Genomic DNA, 23,119 nt, shown 5'->3' on the forward strand with positions numbered 1-23,119 from the left:
AAATTTGGCTTGAAGAGCTGCTACAGCTTCTTCTAAACTTTGAAAATTATCTAATGTGGCCAAATCAGTATATTTCTGAAGCAGCACTTTGAGTTCAGAATCAATTTTAAGAAGAGGGTCCATGCATTGTGATTGCAAATTTGTAATTTCTAATTGAAGACTGGCATTGAGTGTGGTTTGCAAAGCTTGTAAATCACTTCTTAATTTCTTGACTCTGACATCAAGCATCAGAATCTCATCACTGTGATCTTCATGTCTTGTATGGCCAAATATATCATTAGGCATTTTGTTTTAGTGGTTATTTATTATAGAGTATCTGATTCTTAATTCTATAAAAAAGGGTATAAGCTTGTCATAGGATCCAGGGACCTCAATATATAAGCAGTCACCAGCAGAAACAGTATATACAGTGCCAGAAACCATGTTTGAGTGCTTAATTCTATAAATATTTCTCCCTACTGAAATCTTGACATCACCCTCAGGGGTTGTAATAAATTGCAATTGACCACCTACAGGTAATTGGTAATGATTTAAATTATTGTTAAATATGTACAATATTTTGCCTGTTTCTTCATCATTATCTGTAAGTATGCTGTTCAGATGAATAATTAACAAGCCACTCAGTTTAGACATTACAGATTGTAAATCAGAAGAGGGTTGTGGTGTGGGCAGGTCCATAATAGCCTGTTTTTTGAACCCAAATAAGTTCATAGGCATGTTTATTTATTTCAAATCGTGCTCTGTAATTGGGCATTGATTTCCATTTTTCAAATCACAATGCCCCCAAGGTAGAGTATGTATGTTACATGACAAAATGCATCTCTTGTCATCATGTGGGTCCAGGGCCACTTTTCTTACAACATTTGAAGTCAACAAGTGATCCTCACTCTGAATTCTATTTTCTGATGTTCTGATTGAACTCTGTGATTTGAGGCAATTTTCATAATCTTCAAATTGGAGCTCTTTTTCAACAGTTACTCTGCCAATGCCCTTGGCCTTTTTGGCAACAGCGCCACTACATGTTTCAAAACTGTACATCTTGGCTCTTAACCCAGCAAATGCCACAATAACATCACCAAGTGTCTCATCTTTTAACTTGCCAGGCACCTTTTTGTTGTGGGGTTGAATTCTTGTATGTTCACTGGTATCAAAGTATTGAAACAATTCAGGCTGTGACATATCTTGATAAACATCTTCTGTTTGAATTTCAAGAATAAAACTATCCGTGTCCATGTACAATAATTTTACACGATCACCGTAAAAAGGTTTCAGCACGTCATAATATAATATTAACATATGTAATTTGGACAATTCCAATATCACAGCCCCTACATAAATAGGTTTATCAAACTTGATCTTTGTTTTCATCATGTTGAAAAGTGCCATGTACTCATCATAAATTCTTCTGTAATTGAAGTTGGGCTTTGCAACCAATTTTTTGCTCCGGCTGGGGTCAGTAATTATTTTAACATCGGTATGTTTCCTGACATTTTCAATTGTTTTGCCATACACTGAATTCACCATCAATTTAAACAAGGCCTTATCAAATTGGCTCTTTGCAGATGTTCGAAGCTCCGTGTTTGTATCAATGTATGGTTTCAACCATCTTGAGTGCCTGAACCTCAAGACTTTGCCAACTTTGGTTACTTGAACACCATGTTTCATCAGGAACTGGAGGTTTTTGTAATATAAGACACAACCCTGTTTCGGCTCTAGAGTCATCATGAGCTTCTTCTGTTTAGAGCCAGGTGAGCACTGAACCTCGGGAATTGGGGGCAGATCAGAAAATTTATTGTGCAAATGATCTGGAAATATCAGATCAGCCTCTATGAAGAGGCCACTGTCACTGTCATCAAAATTCTTAAGATCTTCAATATTGAAATTTTCAACCCACTCAAGCCCTGCATATGGCAGTTTTTGCATCATGGCGTGACCATAGAGGTTGTTTGCATCCACATAAAGTATATAATTTGATGGCCGTGCTGGATCATAATCAGGCATGTATTTGTTATTTGCTCTGGCATATCTCTGAGAACATTGCACCACCCCCCCTCTTATACATTGCTCCATAAACAGATACTTATCTTGATCTGGGATCAGATCTAATTGCTTTTTGGTATTGAAAAACATTGCAGACCATGCTAGGCCCGGGGCACTGTAAAAATATATTGGATCCAGTTTATAATTTTGCATGGAAGATTTTCTGAATGCCTGCAATATATCAGCTAAGAGGGTGACATCAAGTTTCAAATAAGCCTTGTGATAATCACCAAATGTCTGGCAATTTAAATTGTTCCACATCAATTGGGCATGGTGATAATCTTCATCAGTGATTCCAGATCCTCTGATTTTGCTGTAAAACTCTTCTTGTGGTGGCAGGGAACACTCATCAAATTTAGAAAAATCTGTAACATAATCATATGGATATACACCCTTCCGCCTAATTAATTTCAGGTCCAGATTTGGAAACATGGCACGTGTGATTTTGAATTGATCATCAGGTAATTGAGTGGCCAGTGTAGCCAGGCTAGCAGGTAAAAATCTGTAAGAATCAAGAAATCTTATGTGAATAGGAACACCATCAACTTTAATTATCTTGCTAATAGATATATATTTTTCATCATTTTCAGCTAAAATGTTTAAATTCTGCTTCTCAAACCCCTCGTACCTGATCAGATGATGGAAATCATAATTGGATGCTCCATGGCAGAATATGGGGATAAATCTTGGTCTCTTGATCTTAATATTACAGCTATTACACAGGGCCATTAAGAATTTACCATCTGTATGAGAATGGTGTTTCACCTTGATATTTGTATCTGAAAATTCAGAATCACATACCGGGCATTTTTCTGCATTGTTGAAATCCTCAATCTGTTTCTCTGTTAAAGGCAGCATGGGTTTTGATATTAATAAGATGTTAGATGCTATGTCACGGCACACATTTTCTATTCTATGTGCAAATTCTTTGATGGCATTTGGTCCCTTGTATGAATATTCTTTAATAACAACACCATCCCGTATAACCACACAACAAAAGCTGGAAGGTTCATGCAGCTGGTATGGTGTAATTGAAGATTCTTCTGGATCTGGGCTACAGAATGCAAGAGATTTGAGGTTCGATTCGAAATCACAGACAATATATACAGGGTGTTCCAACAAGGCTTCATACTTTTTGAATTTGCAATTTTCACTTGGATTGGGCATCACCATATGAACAGGTTTATGGTTGCCACAATATTTCAGATGCTCAATTAACTTGTTTTTTGCAATTTCTGCATTTTTTTCACGAATCCCATTTACCATTTTTTGACCATCAAATACAGTTAAACATCTTCTGCACAACTTGAATATTGTATTGGATTTGTCTAGTTGTGTTCTCACTAAAGCTTGAAGATTATGTATTAGAGTGTAATGATATGTGCCGTCCCCTTCAATTAGGAGCAGATCAATCGGAATTGCAGATTCATCATCAAGTGTACTGATTCTGAGAGGTGCTATCGGGCAATTGCCAGTGGAACAAATAAATACATTAATAGATAATTGTTTGCCATTGATGTGCCTGGCCCTTTTTTCAAATTTATCAATATTCTGAACTGACATTGGATATTCCAAACCCTCCATTACATCGTCAAAAAGATGTTCATGTTGTTTGTAATAACTTATTCTCTCAGGATTCCTTGAAACTGGATACAAAGCAGCTAATATACACCACAAAAAGCATTTCTGGTCGGCATTTTTTATATTGACTACGGCTCTTTTGTTTTTGATATTAGCAGGCAATGGTACATAAGTAGATCCTTGTAATGGGCTGAATTCAGAAATATTAACATATAACTTGTGTGATGAACCGCATAGGCTCCATCCTGATTCTTTTGCCGCAAATTCAGAGTGTTTAATGTTCAGTTGATTTATCAAGCTGCTTATTATTGTGTCTGAATTTGCGTTTGAATATACCGGTACAGTTTCTGTTACGTGGGGGTGTGTAAATTTTGTGCCGTTTGGTTTCTTATATTGTACAAACAATTTGAGGGAGAGCTTATAAGAGCCATTTTGTTTATTTAGAATTGCCTGCAGATTAGAATTTATACTGTTCAAGAAATTCTCAATGCCACATCTTGGCTCTGATACAAACCGGTGATCCCTTAATTGGCCGTTAAAACTGCTACGGATGGGTTCATAGCGTGGCTGCTTTGCTGCTCTAGCATTAAGAGGTGCTTCATGCTTCCTTTTCAGACCAGATGTGGATGGTTGTGAGGGCAATGCTGATGACTGTACATAAGAATTACACTTATGCCATTTGTAATATGCATTGCTTAATATTTTATGGCATCTTGGACACATTTTTGTGGCTTTTCTGCATTTCTTAGAGTTACAAATACGGCAATGCCTAGCCCAATGAGAACTAGATATATTTTTATTGCATTGGTCACAATATTTTTGATTCGGCATTTTTTTTTCTTGTTGTTTATTATATACAATTTCCTGGGCTTCAATTCAAAACTTTATACTTAATAAAAAATATCAGTTGGGTTCAGCAGTTAGTGGCTGAGCTGGTGCTTTTATACCCAAACAACAGCAGTAACTAGGTTTTGGTGATAGTTTTGCTGTTATACAACACACAAACCTCAACTGTTTATCAACTAGCAGTTAATATCTTATGCGTGGGCAGTTGTATATATTTCAATCTTATATCAGGACTCGAACCCAGAGCCTCTTGCTTACAAAGCAACAATATTAACACGTCTCCAAATGGAATATATCCATATTTTACTGGGTTCTGAGACCCTTATACAGACAAAATTGGATTTTGAACTGTGATATTATTCTCCCAAGTCTTGCCTATGTTCATATTATCAGAATAGAATTGCTTTCAGCATGAAGGGGGTACAGTTCATTGCCACTGTGTGAAAATATGTTTTTATCTCAATAATCTTTGTTACACTTTTACATGTTGCATGTTGCATGTACATGGCCTCTTCAGTGAATCATACAGAAAAATCATTAATGCCCCCCTTCTAGCGTGTCTCTTGCGTGCCGGCAAGGCATGGAGGCAAAACATTAGTCTTTTGATAGATTCATGCATTTCCGAGCTATAATTGCTTACCCCAAGCAATAGAATTGATCAGAGATTGGAAAAAAGCAGGCAACAGCTCAAATTTGTATATTAAATTAGATCTGTAAGTTATAGAGCATAGAAATATTGCCAAAAAAGCCATATTTTTGACAAGTTTATAAACAACAATCACACAGATATAGCTTTTACACACATGGCCGAATCTGTCTGAGCAGAGGAGGGAGGGGGGGGTTTCAGATTTGGGGGCTATCAACTAGCAGTAATTATTCAAAATCTCACTTGTGGACATATTATTTTGCCACATGTATTTCAATCTATCAGGACTCGAACCCCGAGCCTTTTGTTTACAAGACAACAATATTATCATTTTGCCATCAGGGGAGGCTTCATATTTTATGAGGACTTAAACCCAAACCTCCACACCTGAAAAATTAGGGTATAAGCCCCTCTTGCCATTGTCTTAAGTATAAGTAAATCTATCTGTTGAGCCCTCGCCTTTTCTACACTAGAAACTCAGAATTTCTTAAAAATCAGAGCATATCACACCTGAAGAATTGGGGTACAGGCCCCATCTTGGCATTGTTTTAAGTGTAAGCAAATCTGATTGTTCAATCAAATAGCCTCGCCTTTTCTACACTTGTAAGTGGCACTGTCCGTAGTATCAATTATACTACTGTAATGTGAAGTTTCCTGTGCACTTTGCATCGTGCCCTGAAGACACATGTAGGGTAGGGGCCCACATATTTTCAATCTTGATCATTTTTAGACGTGATGTGATCAGCACCATGCTCTGGCTACCTTTATCTTCAGGTACTCATTTATTTGAGCCTGGGTGAACCCAAAAGCTGCTGTATACAGTTTAGTTCGTCTGAGGAAGACCCTGATACAGAGTTGAAATGTTACTTGTTAAGTGTTTTTATTTTTTAATAAATCTGCCTTGGTCAGCGACAATCAAAGAATGATTGCAACCTTGAGATATCATTTTTCTTGCTATTTCAACTGTGTTTAATATGGAAACAAGGCTTAATTATATTACTATTATGTATTTAATATTTCGAGGTTGTTTACAGAAATTTCAATTACTTTTTTTTTTAAATAGGTACAATATGTGTTTTTTAATGTTTGTGTGTTTTCTGTATCACATGCATCATTAAATCAGAATAATAAACATACCATTATACCATTAGAAATTTTGACACTGTTGCTAGCCAAATTTTAAAATCTGTGGCGATATGGTAGAGCCTTTTTTGAGAAGGTCACTCCAGGACAAGAATTAATTTCTTTTAATCCAATCTTGCATTAATCAGTAAATTAAGTGTTGTAAGATCATATTTCAAAATGTGTAGCTTTATGTTAGTCTGATTCATGGCTTTCTTAGACCATATTAAAAACAAAAAACCTGGCTCCTGAGAAAAAAGGGTCTAATGCCTGAATTTTGTTAAGTTTTCCTACCCCTGGATAAGACTGTCATGGTGTGATAAATATCCTGTTCCACTTGCATATGTTACTCATTACCAACTATTGATGAATTCTGAACTCTAAATTAGGAAATTGTGACTGGATGGGGTTGACTAGACAAGTACATATTTTCAATCATTACACACGTGTGATGAAATTTATCTAGATTTTTTTTGGTAGTTTTTAGAAACAAATTTATGCCAGTACTGGCTACATAGCTGTAATTCAGCCAGGAATCTTGTTCTATCTGCCTTTGACTACCCATTGCTTTGTAATCAATTAATCTTAGGTTCGGTTCCTGGTGAGGGCACAGTTTAGTGTTATAAGTGTTGGTTCATTGTCAGTAACCGCATAACAAAAACCTGATGCACATTTAATCATGGAACAATTTGTTCAAGCAAGTGAGGGTGCACATTCACTAGTTTAAGCAACCACTGCTCCTACATCCAAAACTTGGATTTCACTGTTGCTGTCTGTACCAAGTTAAAATACCCTTTTCACAGATTGATACCAGGTAGCGATCATTCATCCCCTACCCCTGTCTACCAAAACCTCAGTGGAAGACATGGGAGAGGCCCTAAATATAAGCCATTAATCAACTACACCCCCTAGACTCAATAAGGCCATTTAGTAACTTTCCTAACAATCTCTATACCCCTCCTTCTCATATGCCACCTTCCCCCCCCCAACACCACATCCTACCAGCCTCCCCGATGGCACAGTGGTAGCGTTGTCTCCTTGTAATCAAGGGGTCCTGGGTTCAGTACCCAGTGGAGGCACATAGTGGTTCCGATCCCATTTTAACCTGTAGGTCCAGTCTCGATTAGCCTTACTGTGCATAAAGTGGACTTAAAACAACAAATCACATCCTACCACTCAGGTTTTTACAAAATTCGCGAGAGAACAATATATATATAGAGAACTATATCTTCCATCTGGACCTTGCAACTATGTAGGTATAACAGTCGCTTCTGTTCTTGCCATCTCTTATTTCTGTGACTGAAAATGAGTGTTTCCTATTTCTGTCTCTCACATGCACACACACATGCAGGGGGCTGTATACTGAGGTGGTATGATTTAAATCTAGTGATTTTTTTAAAAAAAGAAAATCACTGATATAAATCCCTAAGAAATAATTTATAGAATAATGTACACAAGGAATTTGTAGATATCAGAATCACTTTTGGTGAAAGTACAGTTACCTTGTAATCATTAAATAGTGTTTATTAGGCTCTAAGAAAAAAAAGGATGGGGTGAAGCTCATAGGAAAGGAAATGTAAACTGTAGCCAAGTTTAAATTTCTCTTGATTTAGAATTCAAGAAATTGATAGGCAAAAATAGCAAAAATTTGTGTAGCATAATATAAAAAATACTAATCATGTTAAACCATAAAATATTGCCGTTATCATTAAGCTGTAAATAAACATGGGAGCTGATGTTTGCAAATTATCATTAAAAATTGCCAAAATGCAGCTACAAAAACTTAACAAATATTTTAAGTTACAATTATATAGTACATCCAAAATGCTTTATTTTCACAGAAAAAGAGCCTCCCCGATGGCGCAGTGGTAGCGTTGCCGCCTTGTAATGAAGGGGTCTCAGGTTCGATACCTGGTGGAGGCACATAGTGGTTCGGATCCCACTTCAAACTGTAGGTCCAGTCCCGATTAGCCTTACGCTGTGCATAAAGTTGGCTTAAAACACCAAATCATTAATTAATTCATTCATTCACAGAAAGAAAAGTTACTGCAATTATTATAGCTTCATTAACATACTCAACAAACATTCCCATAGTAGGTTTGGTTCATATATACATTATCAGAAACCTAAAAATGTATATTTTCATATAATTTTTTTTTTTGATTTAATCAAACTGTTCAAATATTTTACAGGGCCGTTTACCAGAAAAACTCTCTATAAAGATAGATATACAAGCAATTTTAAGTTTTTTTTGTAAATAAAATAATCGATTTAAATAATAAAAACTATGATTTTTATCCACGCTGTCATATACAAATCAACAAATGATTAGCCTAACCTGCATTCCTTGAAGGTAGTAGATTTCAGTTCGGCTGGTTCCACATATTCTCCGTAGAGGTCGATGCATTGTTGCAATCTCTCTGACAAAACCATTGTTTGCTAAGTGTCTTCCTCACTTCCTGACATCATCATGTAAAAAAATCTTGAGTAGGGTGCACTGAATACTAGCATCCAAATTAAGCTCTGATTTGACCAGTTTGGGGTAGCTTGCATAAGTGCCTGTTCTTTATGTGCATTTATAACAAGTGTGGAATTCTTTTGCAGGTTTGCTAGCAAGTATTGAATCATGGCATCCCGCAAGAAGTTGTTGCTAAAGGTGATAATCCTTGGAGACTCCGGTGTTGGCAAAACTTCCCTCATGAACCAGTATGTGAACAAGAAGTTCTCCAACCAATACAAGGCCACAATAGGAGCAGATTTTCTCACTAAAGAAGTTATGGTAGATGACCGAATAGTGACTATGCAGGTGAGTGGGATCCAAGGTTTTCATTGACAATGTTGGGATTACTGTTACAATTGCAATCATTGACTCTTGTCGAAAGACGTAGCAATGTAATGTCCAGAAAGTACACTAAAGCAGATTGCAATGTGTACGCACATTTTGAAATCTGCAAGAGAACAAGTCTCAAGATGAACAAGTGTTTCATTTCCACTTCCATATTCAGTTCTTGTGATTCCACTCTCCAAATAGATTCAGTTCAGAAACTTGTTCATCTCTCGTCCTTAAGATTCTCGGTCTGGTACAATTCCATCGAAATTTGTTGCTACATTGGTTGAGACATTCGTGATTTTATGTGGTATCAGTTATGACATGATGTTGTTATTCGAATGGGTTTTGTGCATGTAGGATGAAATTTGCTTTTGAAAAAATGGTACGAGGAATTAAATGTACGCTGTTGGCACATCAGTACTAAATATTGTGCTTATTCATTTTACTGTTTGGTTATTATTTAATTGAAAAACACAAGGTTCAAAGCAAAACTCATGATGATGATAAACATGTCTGGAAAAATTTATTTTTGAACTGAAAAACTTGTAAATGTTGGGGAATTTCATAATCAAAAAGTCGTAGCAACCCTGAATACGATTAAGACAAAATACTTGCAATGGTATTTCATTCGTCCTTGTTCAGGACGTAAGCAGCTACTCTGAATGCCAACCTCTCTTCCATGTAGTGCACCCTGGACGGAATTTTTCAGATTAATAAGGCTCTGGCATCTGCTCCCACAGTCAGTATAATCCTCTGTGAGTCTTCTGTGTGTTGGTCGTATCACAAATTTCATATTACCATTTATCCTCTTCACGATTTGCCAAAAGTGTCAGAAATAAGAACTAATAACACCATTAAACCTCGTTTCCATGATAACCAAAAACTCCTGTTTTGTACCTTATTTCATTTATATTTGGTACAGAGTCTAAAGAAGAAGACCTTTAACCCAGGTAAGAATATATCCTCCGATATTATAGTTATGTTATATTAATTATACAGTGTATTTCACTGTCAAGTTATCCGTGGAGCGGCAGCTTGCATGCCATGCAGTAAGAGGTAGTCTGTCGGCAAATTGGCTGCAACATCCACGTAACTGGAACCGCTAGCTATGTAATGAAATAACGTTGTACAATTACATTGACCACGTATCTTGTTACAAGAGGTGTTGGAAATTTCCTACTGCATACACACATATATGGCACCTTTTTAGGAAATTTTCACTAATGCGTAACAGTTCCTCTTCCAGAATTGCTTCAGTTTCTCTCCTGATATTTTCTTTCAATTCTTCTCATGTATGGCTTCAGGTTTAAAAGCTTGTTAGCTCACCATGCAGGCATCATGGAAATGTCTGTTTCTGTGCAAGGCGATGGAGAAATTTCATAATGACGTAAGAGTCATCCATAAAAATTTGTTGTTTTGAATTGTACGGATATCGTGGCATTATTAACCTGCAGGAAAGCACCAGCAATACGTAACTAAAACAAAACAATCTTAAACAGTTGTTAACACCTTAACACTTCACGAACGCGTGCAAACTGGACACTAGCTATCTGGATACTGAATCACTGATGCACCCAGTGCCAAGGTCTGCATACAGCTGTAGGTCTAAATGCCGGCAGATGCACTCTCACTGCCTTGTGTACTAGCTGCCTCTCTACAGATAACTCGACTGTGAAAAGCATTGTATTTTAGTTATGGTAAGGGGCTGGACCCCATAAAGTGTGACAGGTGTAAAATAGCCTAAGTACTGACGCACCAACAATTTCAAATCCAATCAATCAATTATTCTATTCGCACATAGGGTGGACTTAAACAGAAAATCCGAAAAAGAAAATCTCCAGGAGTCTCTCCGAGAGTTCGCTCAACCTGCGCACGCGCGCGCGTGTGTGTGTGTGTGTGTGTGTGTTGGGGGGGGGGGGTTAAAGGTGACCAGAGCATGGTGTGCTCATCACATTACCTCGACAAATGTCCTGGATTGTTAGTTTCGGCGCTATACCTGCATATGCTTTCAGGGCATGTTGCAATATACCTTTTTTTTTAGGATTGGTAATATTTTTCATCCAATCCTGCTTCAAGGTTGGTGGGGAAATTGGAAGAAAGGATTCAAATCATGGTGAAACCCTACGGAAGCTTCAGACCAAGGTAACAGGCAACAAACCGGGATTTCACACTGAAGTGACAAGTGACATTAGCCTCTTCAGTCTAAAGCAAAACATTCACTATGTATGTGCAAACAACAGACCAAGGTGACCCAATGCATGCATTGAAAAAAACACCCATTTGGAGCAACATGCAAGTGTTTCTAGTGGCTCCTGTCAGAAATTCCCTACAGGGTAGGATATAAAACCAGCCATGGTGGAAATATTAACATTAATGACCACAACACATCTGCAATTTCTATTACATGATATTTATGTGGTCATTTACGATTCCTCCTTTCAGATTTGGGACACGGCAGGCCAAGAGAGATTCCAGAGTCTCGGAGTCGCGTTCTACAGAGGTGCCGACTGCTGCGTGTTAGTGTTTGACGTCACAGCTCCCAACACCTTCAAGTCCTTGGACAGTTGGAGAGACGAATTCTTGATTCAGGCATCTCCTAGGGATCCTGAAAACTTCCCCTTTGTTGTGTTGGGTAACAAAGTAGATTTGGAGCATCGGGCGGTAAGTTCAATACTCATTATTTGTGATCCTGTATTGTGTTAAGCTAGAATTTAATCAATATAATAACCATGGCTAGACCCATACCACTTTGATCTAAGACCTGTATGAAAAATCATCGTAAGTGGTCAAGTTTAAATTTTTTTGCTAAAAAAAGACACTTTCATAGTAAGTTTCGTGCAAAATTAGTACCAGCCATGTTTTGCTTTGTATGTCTTATGCAGTACAAGGTTTGAGAATTGAATGAAAAGGTTTTTATCCATGGCGAAGTCACAATTTTTCTGTAACCTTGCTGTAAAGCTAACAACATTAATATTGAAAATCATCAGATGCAACTCGATACGTGCTGTATGGAAGAAAGGAATACCACCTGTAAAATAGTTCCAAATTTGCTATGCAAGAACTATATGCTGTAGTGCAAAATAAAGTACACAAGTATTGTGTAATAGCAGATCTAGACTTAAATTGCAGACTGAAACTTTTAGTTCACTACAGTTGTTCATGTTACTCTGCTTTCTGTTACTGTTAATTATGAAATAAAATCAACACTTTGTGGAAAGAAGTAAAAAAGAAAAATAAGAAAACTTTATCCTTATAACTTCCAAGCTAATGGATTCAAATCTGTGAAATTTGATATGGACATACCTTGATGTAGGACAGGCATGATGTTCACCAAAACAATAGGAGTCACTACTCAGTTTCCCTCTGAATGTTTTCTTGCAGTTTCAAGAGAATCTGTGGCTTGTTGTGGTACATTACCTTTTAGCATACCCCATAGGAAGTACACTGGTGAGGTGAGGTCAGGCAATCTTGATGGCCACAGTCTTTATATTTAGTTGTGTCACACTGTGTACTGCAGACAATGAACATGCAATCAGCCTTCACTTTGCTCAGGTGCAAGTAACACATGGGTTGGAGGGTAGCACTACCACTTGTGCCCTTCGGGAACCATGTTTGTTATACATCATAGTATGCCCATGTCAAATTCCACTGAATTACGTCTACTAGTTTGAGAGTTATAAGTGAAAATCCAGAAGAAAGGGCATTTGCAAGTGTTTTGTGGATGGAATTCAGCGTGAACAATGGCAAGGAAGAAATTTAGAATTGAATGTAGTCTATCTAAATTTGAGCGACATGCCATGGACCAGATTGGTTAACAGTATTGAATTTTAGGTGAAACTAAAAATTTGTAAAAAGTGGTGATAGCAGACAGGCTGTTTATTTCGGTAAAACAATGGAGTAGACTCAGCATACGCAGGGAACCCTTAGTGACTGTAGAAATGTGCCCAGAATAGGAGAGTTTCTCATCAAATATGACGTCCTGGTCCTTCTGTGTGGCAACTCTTTGAATGCAATTATATTTTTATGAAGTATTTTGTGTTTAATGTGTTTTCTATAAGGAGAAAGTCATTCTAATACATTTTTGAGGGTTAAGTTTTAAGTTCCATAATTCACTTCACTTTATTAGGGAATCTAAATAGTAATACCAGTGATATCAGCAGTGGAAAGTATTGTTTGGTATTTATTTACCAATACTGTTTGATACTTTTCCTTTAAAAACTGGATTTTGTGATTGCATCAATGTTGGTGATTGGGTATGAAAACAAGGGCAAGGACGGTTTACTTTCACTTGAGGCAAGGCTTACCATTAAAAGGCCATATTACAGGGCAAAAGTGAGAGTAGTCTACTGCCCTGTTCCCCTCAACCACCGCTACTCAGAGGCAGCTCCAGGGGGTCACGAAGGAATGCTTGTGCACCCCTTAAGTTTCTTCTGCACCCCTTTCAGCGCCCTTTTTCAAAATCTATTTTGAGCAGAAAATAATGTTAACTTTTTACAAAAAAGGAAACTTCAGAATAACCAAAATAGTTTCTGGTAACGCAACATCTGTTTAAATAGACTATAAACAAATGATCGTTCAACGAGTACTAAATGCTCTTTAGTAAATGAAAGAATTTGTTCAAAATTATTAACTTTAGTAAGTGCTACTATTTTTTTTTTTTTGACCAAACATGTTTTGTTAATTCAATCAAATCAATTTTTATCTGTGTTGCAGTGTCATTTACGTTGACTTATGCAAAGCATTGAGCGTATAATATTAAGTATTCAAGAGAGGCTACTATGATTGTATACTACAGCCATTGATATTAATCAGAAACTGTGGCCATGTGTACTTCTTTGTACATATTGTGGCCAAAGCATGCAAGCAGAAATGAATCAAGTCATCATCAGCATATTTTCATAGAAGCATACTGAAAGTTGATTGCTATTTGATGTAGTGGCTAAAGCATACATGAAGGTTTCATTTTTCCTTTATTTTGAGCATCGCACCCCCTAAATTTCATTCCGCACTCCCTCAGCACCCCTAGATGGTTAATCCTGGCACCACCACTGCCGATACTGCGTAACATGCATTTTAATATTCTGATGTAATTCTTTTATATTTTAAAGCAAAACTCTTGATAAATTGATGCATGTAATTGGGTAGAATACATTTAACTAATTTTAATCAATATTTTGAACAACTTTTTAATTTGAATTTTCAAGCATTTGTATCTGTATCACTTCAAAGTGGTTAGGGCCGAGTTGATACTACTTTGAACTGATACCTGTACCGATGCTTTAAAATGGTAGTTAAAAGTTGTTCAAAATTCCAGTCCATTAAAAATACCTGTTACGTAATCACACAGTTTTTTTCCACATGATATTGGTACAAAATCCATGTAAACTTTGAATTTTGCTAATTATATGCCGCGAATGTGTAGTGTGGCATTTTTGTGAGCCCTGCACATGATTAGAATGCCGGAAAAGTATCATTTGGTGTCAGTAAATAAAATCCAACCGACGGTTCATCTCAGCTCTATTTATAATTAAATGTTGTTTTTGTGATGAAACTTTTTCTCGACATTTAACACTTCCGTTGAACTGATTACAGGTACAACAACTGTACAACAGACAATTGTAAAGAATTTTATTAAAATATGTTTTTAACATTAATGTTATTAGTTACTGTCCAGAAAACTAAGTGGTGTCTGTTGGCTGCTTGCAGGTGTCTGCAAAGAGGGCCCAGCAGTGGTGCCAGAGTAAAAACAACATTCCATACTTTGAGACGAGTGCGAAAGAAGCAATCAACGTAGAACAAGCATTTCAGACCATAGCGAAGAATGCATTGGCCCAGGAGTCAGAGGTGGAACTCTACAATGAATTCCCAGACCAAATCAAGTTGACGAATGAACAGAAGGGGGCAAGGTCGGACGGATGCTCATGTTAATGGTGGAGTAGGTAAGTTTCCTTGTTATAATTTCTGGTTGAACTAAATGTCTTGAAGTGCTGGTTTTGAAGTAGCATAATATCTGAAACCTCTGGTAACACGTGAACTACATGCTTCCCTTCATTTTTCTTTCACTCGCTCCGTTCACTCTGGTGCAACAACCTTACCACCCCCCTTCAAATGAAATAAGGGAGGTTGAAAATTGTCAGTAAAATCGTAAAAGTTTTTTGTTTGTCACATCCTTTTGACCTTGCGTTTGAAACTTCCTCTATTAGTTGCACGTTCTGGATGTTGGCTGGGTGTAGCCACTGTCTAAGTTGTGAAAGAATTTTCATTTCTTATCATTTTTGAAGAACTGTGGATCATTGGGTTTTACAGCAGCGGGCTTCAACCTCCTGGCTCTGAGCATGAGGTATGACAGCGCCTCGCCTTAATTGTGCCAAGATCCACCAACTGTGAATATGGTTCCTTTATTTTGGCTGGAAAATGAGGTAAATAAATATCCTCATGTCTGTTAACAAACACTACAAAAGACTACTTTCCCCATCAACAACATATTACTTTTCACAGTATTCATCTCCAATAAGGATGCAAGAAAGAAACTTAAGGATTGGCGGACATCCATTCCCCCTGAATAAAGATGCATCACCTTCCTTGTGTGCTTTCCCCTTCCCAAGAGAAAAGAAAAAATGTCAAACTATTAACTCAAATATTACGTGTAACATACATATTCATAATTGGGAAAAGAGACACACAGTAGTATACAGGGTGGCTCAATAAGTCACTTAACACCCTCAGTACAAGGCCACTGCGGCATGGAATGTGAAAATGGCGATGACCAATCATTGCCTGGCCAAGGGGGAACCACATTGACGCCACCCACACGGTCGGCGGCCATCTTGATGTCCGCCATCTTGAATTCAACTTCAGAATTTTAAATGGGAAGGGGGTCGTGCGAATATCAAAATGGGCTAGAATTTCACGAGAAATGCAATGGTGAAGGTTTTTTCGACGTATCTTTAACCAGTAAAAAGTTATGACTGAATTCTTGTACCAATTTGCTCCTTTTCGAGTTGTTAGAAAAATGCCTTAAAATTTGTTTAGCGCATCGGTAATGCATCGAGATCAAAGTGACGTCTAGGGAGAGAAGTTCGCATGCCATTGCACACGATTTTAATCGGATACATCCATGAAGAGCTGCACATTATAAATGGTTGTCGCGAACAATTTACAGTGTGACGCTTGCATTGATTTAAAAGTCCTTCACAGTGACAAGGCTAATGTTTATGTTCATAAGGAAGTTGATAAACAGAATATTCGACCCTTGTCATCTGATAACTAACTTTGGACAAAAACAGGTTCATAACGTTCCCATAAGTGTTCTGGTGTTCTTCCCTATTGAAAAAACTCTGTAAAAAGTACCTTCTTCCATAAGCAAGGATGAAAAAAACTGTTTATTTAACAAATCCAAGTAGCCCTAAGCATTTAAGGTTCCGTTGATGGAAAATTGACTAACCAATCGTGTTCCACACAGCACGCCACACCATTAACTTACCAACACTAACCATTCAGCTTTGATCTGTCGAAAATGGGTTATCAGATAAAAAGCATTGAATATTCTGTTATGAACTTCCTTCTGAACATAAGCATTAGCCTTGTCACTGTGAAGGACTTTTAATTCAATGGAAGCGTCACACTGTAAATTGTTCGCGACAACCATTTATAATGGGCAGCTCTTCATGGATGTATCCGATTAAAATCGTGTGCAATGGCATGCGAACTTCTCTCCCTAGACGTCACTTTGATCTCGATGCATTACCGTTGCGCTAAACAAATTTTAAGGCATTTTTCTAACAACTCGAAAAGGAGCAAATTGGTACAAGAATTCAGTCATAACTTTTTACTGGTTAAAGATACGTCGAAAAAACCTTCACCATTGCATTTCTCGTAAAATTCTAGCCCATTTTGATATGTCGCACGACCCCCTTCCCATTTAAAATTCTCAAATTGAACTCAAGATGGCCGCCGACTGTGTGGGTGGCGTCAATGTGGTTCCCCCTTGGCCAGGCAATGATTGGTCATCGCCATTTTCACATTCCATGCCACAGTGGCCTTGTACTGAGAGTGTTAAGTGACTTATTGAGCCACCCTGTATAAATATGGAGAAACTAGTACTCACTTATCTCTGAAACTGTGTTCTCTTCGTTCTATCAATTTCAGTGGCCACTGCCACCATCTTCGCTGCAACTTGCTGTACTGTTGCTGGGCATGTGTCTTTTGTTTGTAGTTCTCCAGCTGCTGCTAGGTGCATTGTTGTTTACTGTACGTCTGCATCCGTGTCATCTGCTATTTCCCGACGTTAACTGTAGTAGCAGGGGAATCAAAGTGTGGTGTGCCTGTCCGCTACGACAGTGCATCTAGCGGCAGCCGGAGAACTACAAACAAAGGATGCACGCCAAGCAACAGTACAGCAAGTTCCAACGAGGATGGTGGCAGTGGCCACTGAAATTGATAGAACGAAGAAAAAACAGTTTCGTGGATAAGTGAGTACTAGTTTCTCCGTATTTATAAAATACATATTTGTGTAAATTAAATGGGATTGTCCATCACAAAATAATATTATCTTGTCATCCCTTTTCATATACACAAACTCAAAGGATGCAAGAAAAAATCAAATGACAGAAATGATCAACAAAAGGATTATACTGAAATAGAAAGGCACCAACCCATTAAGACAACGTGTCTTTGAATACTGTACAGCCAATGGCAAATGTTAATAGTAGAAAATTGTTCATCACCATTTCCATTCTCCTTTATTCTACACCCTGTGTGTCTAAGGTATGGGAATCGGATGATTCGTAGCACATGCTGTTGTCTGCTTATTGACGTTATTTTCATACATGTGGAAAACTGAATAGATTTGTTGCACAATTTGCAAACTACAAGGGGAGTCCAAGGTGAATTTAGATCCGAACGAGCTGTAAATTTCCCCAATTTCTGGTACTCTATCATTCCTGGAGGTTGTGGTAACTTTGAAAGTGAGCCATGTGAGTAATTCATGGCCAAACAACAGTTGAAGCATTGAGCAGTGATGGAGCTCTTGGTGCTGGAAGGGCTGTCACCCAAGGACATCCGTGCCCATGTTGTCAATGTGTACACAGACTCTTTACCTTCCCTTGCCACTGTGTACAATTGGGTTAATGAATTCAATTAGAAGAAGAAAGTACATTCAAGATGAACCATTTGATCACCACCCGGAACCATCCGAGCTCCAGAAAACCTTAAAAAAATAGAACCACATTGTGTTCAGAGATATCCATTTGGTGATTATGCAGGGAGAGGTAATCCATATTTAGGTCACAGTTGACACCTGTCTGGCACGGACTAACGGCTGGAAACATGCAGAAGTTCAGAATGATCAGCCACCTCCAGATCTGGCCTTCACTGATTCCTGTTTGCTTCGACTTTGGAAGGTCAAGTTATAAGAGAGAGCAATACAGGGTGATTTATAATTCCTCCAGGATTTTGAACGTTTATAGTACAAGATCTAGAACACATACAGCAAACAGGTGCATATCTGTACATAAAGAAGCTCTCCAAGTTTGGTATGTACCTTACAGATGCTGAATATGTGCACTTCTGGTGATGTGGCAGACATGAATCCTGAAATCAAGTTCCTGCCACACGTGTCCCAATACTAAAGACTGCATACATGATCCTTCTCACAGTTGTAATAAATCACGTGGCAAAGGGGCACGAATATACAATCTTTGATGTAACCCCATAAGAAAAAATCTTGTGGTTGTGAGGTGAGCATGGGTGCCCCGCAAGAAAAGGAGAGTCATCTCAAGAAGCACGCCCAGTCCAATGACCAGGACGTTAAGCATTGAGGTAAGCACGGATGCTCTCATGGAGATGTGGGAGAGCACCATCTATTGAAATAGTTGAAAAACGAGGTCCTCTCTATCTTGCTGTAATTATGGCAATAGCCACTGTTGCATCATGTCTAGGTACACTACACCAGTAACAGTTGGCTCCGCAAAGGAAAATGGCCCATACACTTTTGACGAAGAAACTGCACAAAACATATTCACTTTAGTCGAATCACTGATGTGTTGCACCACTACATGAGGGTTTTCCATGCCCCAAATGCATACATTATGACGGTTTATCTTTCCAGACAGATGAAACATGGGCTCGTCACCAAAAATCTTTTTCTCGACTTCTCTTTGAAATCCATGCAGAACTGGAACGGTGATGATGGGGCCTATTACGAGTGGAAACTTGAGAGATTGTTTATGTACTGATATGCACCCATTTGCTGAATGTATTTATAGTTCTTGTACTGTAGACATTCGAAACTCCAGGGGAAATTATGAATTACCCTGTATGATAATGACAAAAATATATTGTGCTGTGAACCCAATTTTTCAGTCTGGATATTCTACATTACTGGGATTATCAGATTCTCATCCAAATGGGGAAAATGTATTAATAGAGGTGCAGACTACATTGAAAAATATGCAAGATACTTTTGGCCTCATGCTGTTTTGTGTTTTTCTAAATTTGCCTTGCAGTCTCTTGTATTTGTTTTGCCTTTGGGTGTACAACGTACTTTCTGATTAAAAAAAACAACTACTTATATTTAATTAAAGAAATGATAATCCTAACATGCATTTTATATGCAAAATAAATCATGCTTCAATTTACTTACATTTTAGTAAAATGCAGAACAACACAATTATTTTTTATATATGCCTATTCACAGGGCTCGAAAAATCCCGGTCGCCAGATCGACATGGCGACTAAAAATTTCAGCCTGGCGACTGTGATCTTTTGCTGTAATATGTACGAAATTTTGATGATTCTAAGTTCAAATTGCAGTACAGCGTAAGTTAGCAAATATAATTTAGCGAATACCGTGATGCTCAATATCTTATACAGAGTATTACAAAAGTCGCACAACCCAAACTTTGGAAATGTATATCATGCAAACTGTAAGAGTTATTTACACCGGGTTTTCTGAATTATAAAGCCTCCATTGAGATATTTTTCAATGCTTATAATTATCAGTTCACTCCGTACAGAAAATTATATAAATTAATAGCTGACTGAAACCAGCATTCAAATTTTTCCAGAAATGAACTTCTAAGTGAGAAAAATATGCAAGAAATTATCGAAGGGTCATAATTAGACATTTGATGTCAGTCTGCCATGTGCGACCTCTATTGGTCATGTGCAACATTTGATGAATTTTTGACTGGCGATTTTATGGGTTGAGTGAAAAGTGCCATTTTTGGGACATATCTTCGTATATGGCAAAACTAGCAGGTCGAAATATTGCCAACAGTTGCATGCAACATGTCTAAATATTGGCTGTACATTTACGTAAAAAATCAAAATTTTGTGCAGAAATTGGACTCTTGAGAGAATCCTAGGCTGCCACTGGTTACATTGTTCTCTCACCTTCGCCGCTACTGTGCCTGTTTTTTAAATTCATTTAGCATGGCGTATTCATTGGAGCAGTGCGTGTGCATTGCTGAAGAGTATTTTACTACTCATTCTTACACTCATGTGCAAGAGGTTTTCCAATAAAAATGCCCTGCTTCTGCTGTACCTCACAAAGCAATGGTTTTACAACCAGTCAAACACAAACAGATGATCCCACAAATTGTTTAAGAGTTGGTATTTATTGTTGAAAATCAGTTCTCGGATGTTTTCAGCAAATTAACAATGTATTTGAAAATAATGTAATTGCTCTTATTTAGATAGATGCTAACATAAATTTATGAACCCAGTGATAGCCTACAGGATTAGTTTAGTGCATAAAACCTGGTGTAAATATCTCTAAGATTTTCATGATGTACATTTTCAAAGTTTGGATTGCGTGATTTTGAAACATACTGTAGTATGCACAATTGGTAGTAGGTGGTTTTCTGGTGCCTGATTTTCAGAGCTGGCGCCTAGCTTTGAAGAAAATTTTTCAAGCACTGCCTATTCATTAAAAATATGCATTTGCATATAACAGCTCAGTCAATAATAAGATTCAAATTACAAATAAATTAAGGCAGTGGTACATGGCAGATTTCTTATTGGAGAAAATGTTATTTTTTTTTTTTGTTAATAAATAATGACCACATGTAAAAACATTTTTAGAATAAATTTAGCTGTGTGTGTGTTATGATTAAAAGGAATTATTTGATATTTAATGTTTCTCTTTTGGTTACAGATTAACCCTGTCAAAAATGCTCTACAGACCCAGAATGCAAAGATTGAAAGTTTGTGTCTTTTAATCTAGAACGTTGAACTGCAAAATTTTCACACGGAAGTTTGTTGTGTGCAAGTTACATGGAGAAAAAAAGTAAGCTTTGTAACAGAGCTTGACTCAGCTGGGGACAACTTAAAAATAAAGAAAAAGTAAAAGAAGATAATATTGTGATACCTGATGTATTTTATCGTGCACCCTTTCAAATATATACCTAAAAATATATTAATATATATTAGGTTGAAGATTAATTTCCAGTGCGGCTGCTACTATTGGTAGAGTTTCAAAGTAATTTGCCGATTTGTGAAGATGAGGAAGAGTTGGTCGATACATCGGTGATACTTCCAATCGAGCGGCAACAGGATAGTAAATAATTTTTCTCCCCTTCTGCTATAACATCACATTGTTTACAGTCAATTGGCTACATTGTTTACACAAATTTGCATCTAATAGGTATAAATGATGAGAAAAAAATAAGCATTTTATATGCTTAATGAGTGTATAACTCATTTAATCCTAGGTACTTTGAGTTACACAAGGATCAAATTGTAATAAAAAAAAAGGAGGTGCCCTTTCCTTTTTTGTATAATATGCATATTGAATGTTATTTTATTATGGAGTTGGCAAGCTTAAAAATCCTTAGGCTTGTCTTTTCATATGTACGTAGTGCGTTTATTTCATTACCCAGGCTATCGATTATGTAATGATAAAATCAATAGTTTATTCCACCCATTGTATGTGTGAAATACTTGTTGATAACATTTATTTAAGGTAGTAAATATTTGTTTATTAATGTATTCTTTTTTATTGTGACAATACTAAGCATTTGTTAAATTTATTCTAAAGATTTGAATGGTGACCAGTTCCCTGCAAATATTGTTTATCTCAAACTGTGGTTTACATCTACAAATATTATTACAGTGTTCTTTTTTAAAATATTGATATGTATATGCATGTATAAAATGCTTTTTTCTGTTTGAAATTGTAAAACAAAATAGAATCAATTTGCCAATTTCTGCTTCTATTGTAGATTGATTTATTCCCATGACTTTGCAACAGTATCTTTTTGTTTGCACTTTTGTTTACAACCATGGAAGTATGGGAAAATAGAAAGCTAGTGTCAGATTTGCAAATTTCTCACGTCATGCTGCCATCAAATAGCATATAGTTAGTTTTTCCTGTGGATGAGTTTCCGTAGGCACATCTGATCTTTACCCTGTTTTCTGGCTTTACAAACCAACATTCAAGATTAAGAAAATGAATGAGTAATGCATTTTTTGGTATCTGTAATAAGATATGTGTGATTTTTTGTACATACAGATTGATGTGGACTGAGAATTTATCTTATCTTCAATGGATTTTTTTTCACCACAATCGTAATTCTTTTCGTTTTGTAGAAAATAAAGGAAGAAAAAACACTTGTGATAATTCACAGCTTAAAAGATTGTAAAACAAACTCTTTTGTGACAAAAAAAATGCACCGAAACTCAATTTGGGAGGGCCTAATGCATATAACGTTTTTAAGTGAATCGTAAGAAAATAAAGGGGAAACATAGAATATTAAAAAAAAATGAAATTTAATATTCTTAGGTTGCCTTGTCTATATTGCAAGACATATTGTATTATAACAGAAGTAATAAATAATATAAGTGATGCTATATTTGAAATATTTTTCTCCATTTGCACCTGTAGTATTCTGCAATGCATGTTGCAGAATAACTTCATTCAACATCCATACATGACGCTATGCAATTCAGTCTAGAATCTAGATGCTGTTATTGCTTGGGAACGGATTTCAACGTGCAGCACCTTTCCAAAGATATAGCTGTTTTCATACCGATCGTTTGAGATTTGTATTTTA

At 37.0% G+C, this 23,119-nt stretch overlaps 1 protein-coding gene across 6 annotated transcripts in view; it reads left to right on the forward strand.

The window, feature by feature from the left end:
* Positions 1 to 22,916, forward strand: part of Rab7 (RAS oncogene family member Rab7) — a 49,664-nt gene extending 26,748 nt beyond the window's left edge. For all 6 annotated transcript variants that reach the window (XM_083132088.1, XM_083132094.1, XM_083132089.1 and 3 more), the window contains 4 exons: positions 8,840 to 9,041; positions 11,508 to 11,726; positions 14,772 to 15,004; positions 21,223 to 22,916. In XM_083132088.1, coding sequence (XP_082988214.1) covers positions 8,862 to 9,041; positions 11,508 to 11,726; positions 14,772 to 14,993 — 621 coding nt within the window. In that variant the 5' untranslated portion in view covers positions 8,840 to 8,861 and the 3' untranslated portion in view covers positions 14,994 to 15,004; positions 21,223 to 22,916. The remainder of the gene's footprint in view (positions 1 to 8,839; positions 9,042 to 11,507; positions 11,727 to 14,771; positions 15,005 to 21,222) is intronic.
* Positions 22,917 to 23,119: the final 203 nt, after the last annotated feature.

The sequence above is a fragment of the Lepisma saccharinum genome, chromosome 12, assembly GCF_977018435.1.
Source record: "Lepisma saccharinum chromosome 12, izLepSacc3.1, whole genome shotgun sequence".
Classification (NCBI taxonomy): domain Eukaryota; kingdom Metazoa; phylum Arthropoda; class Insecta; order Zygentoma; family Lepismatidae; genus Lepisma; species Lepisma saccharinum.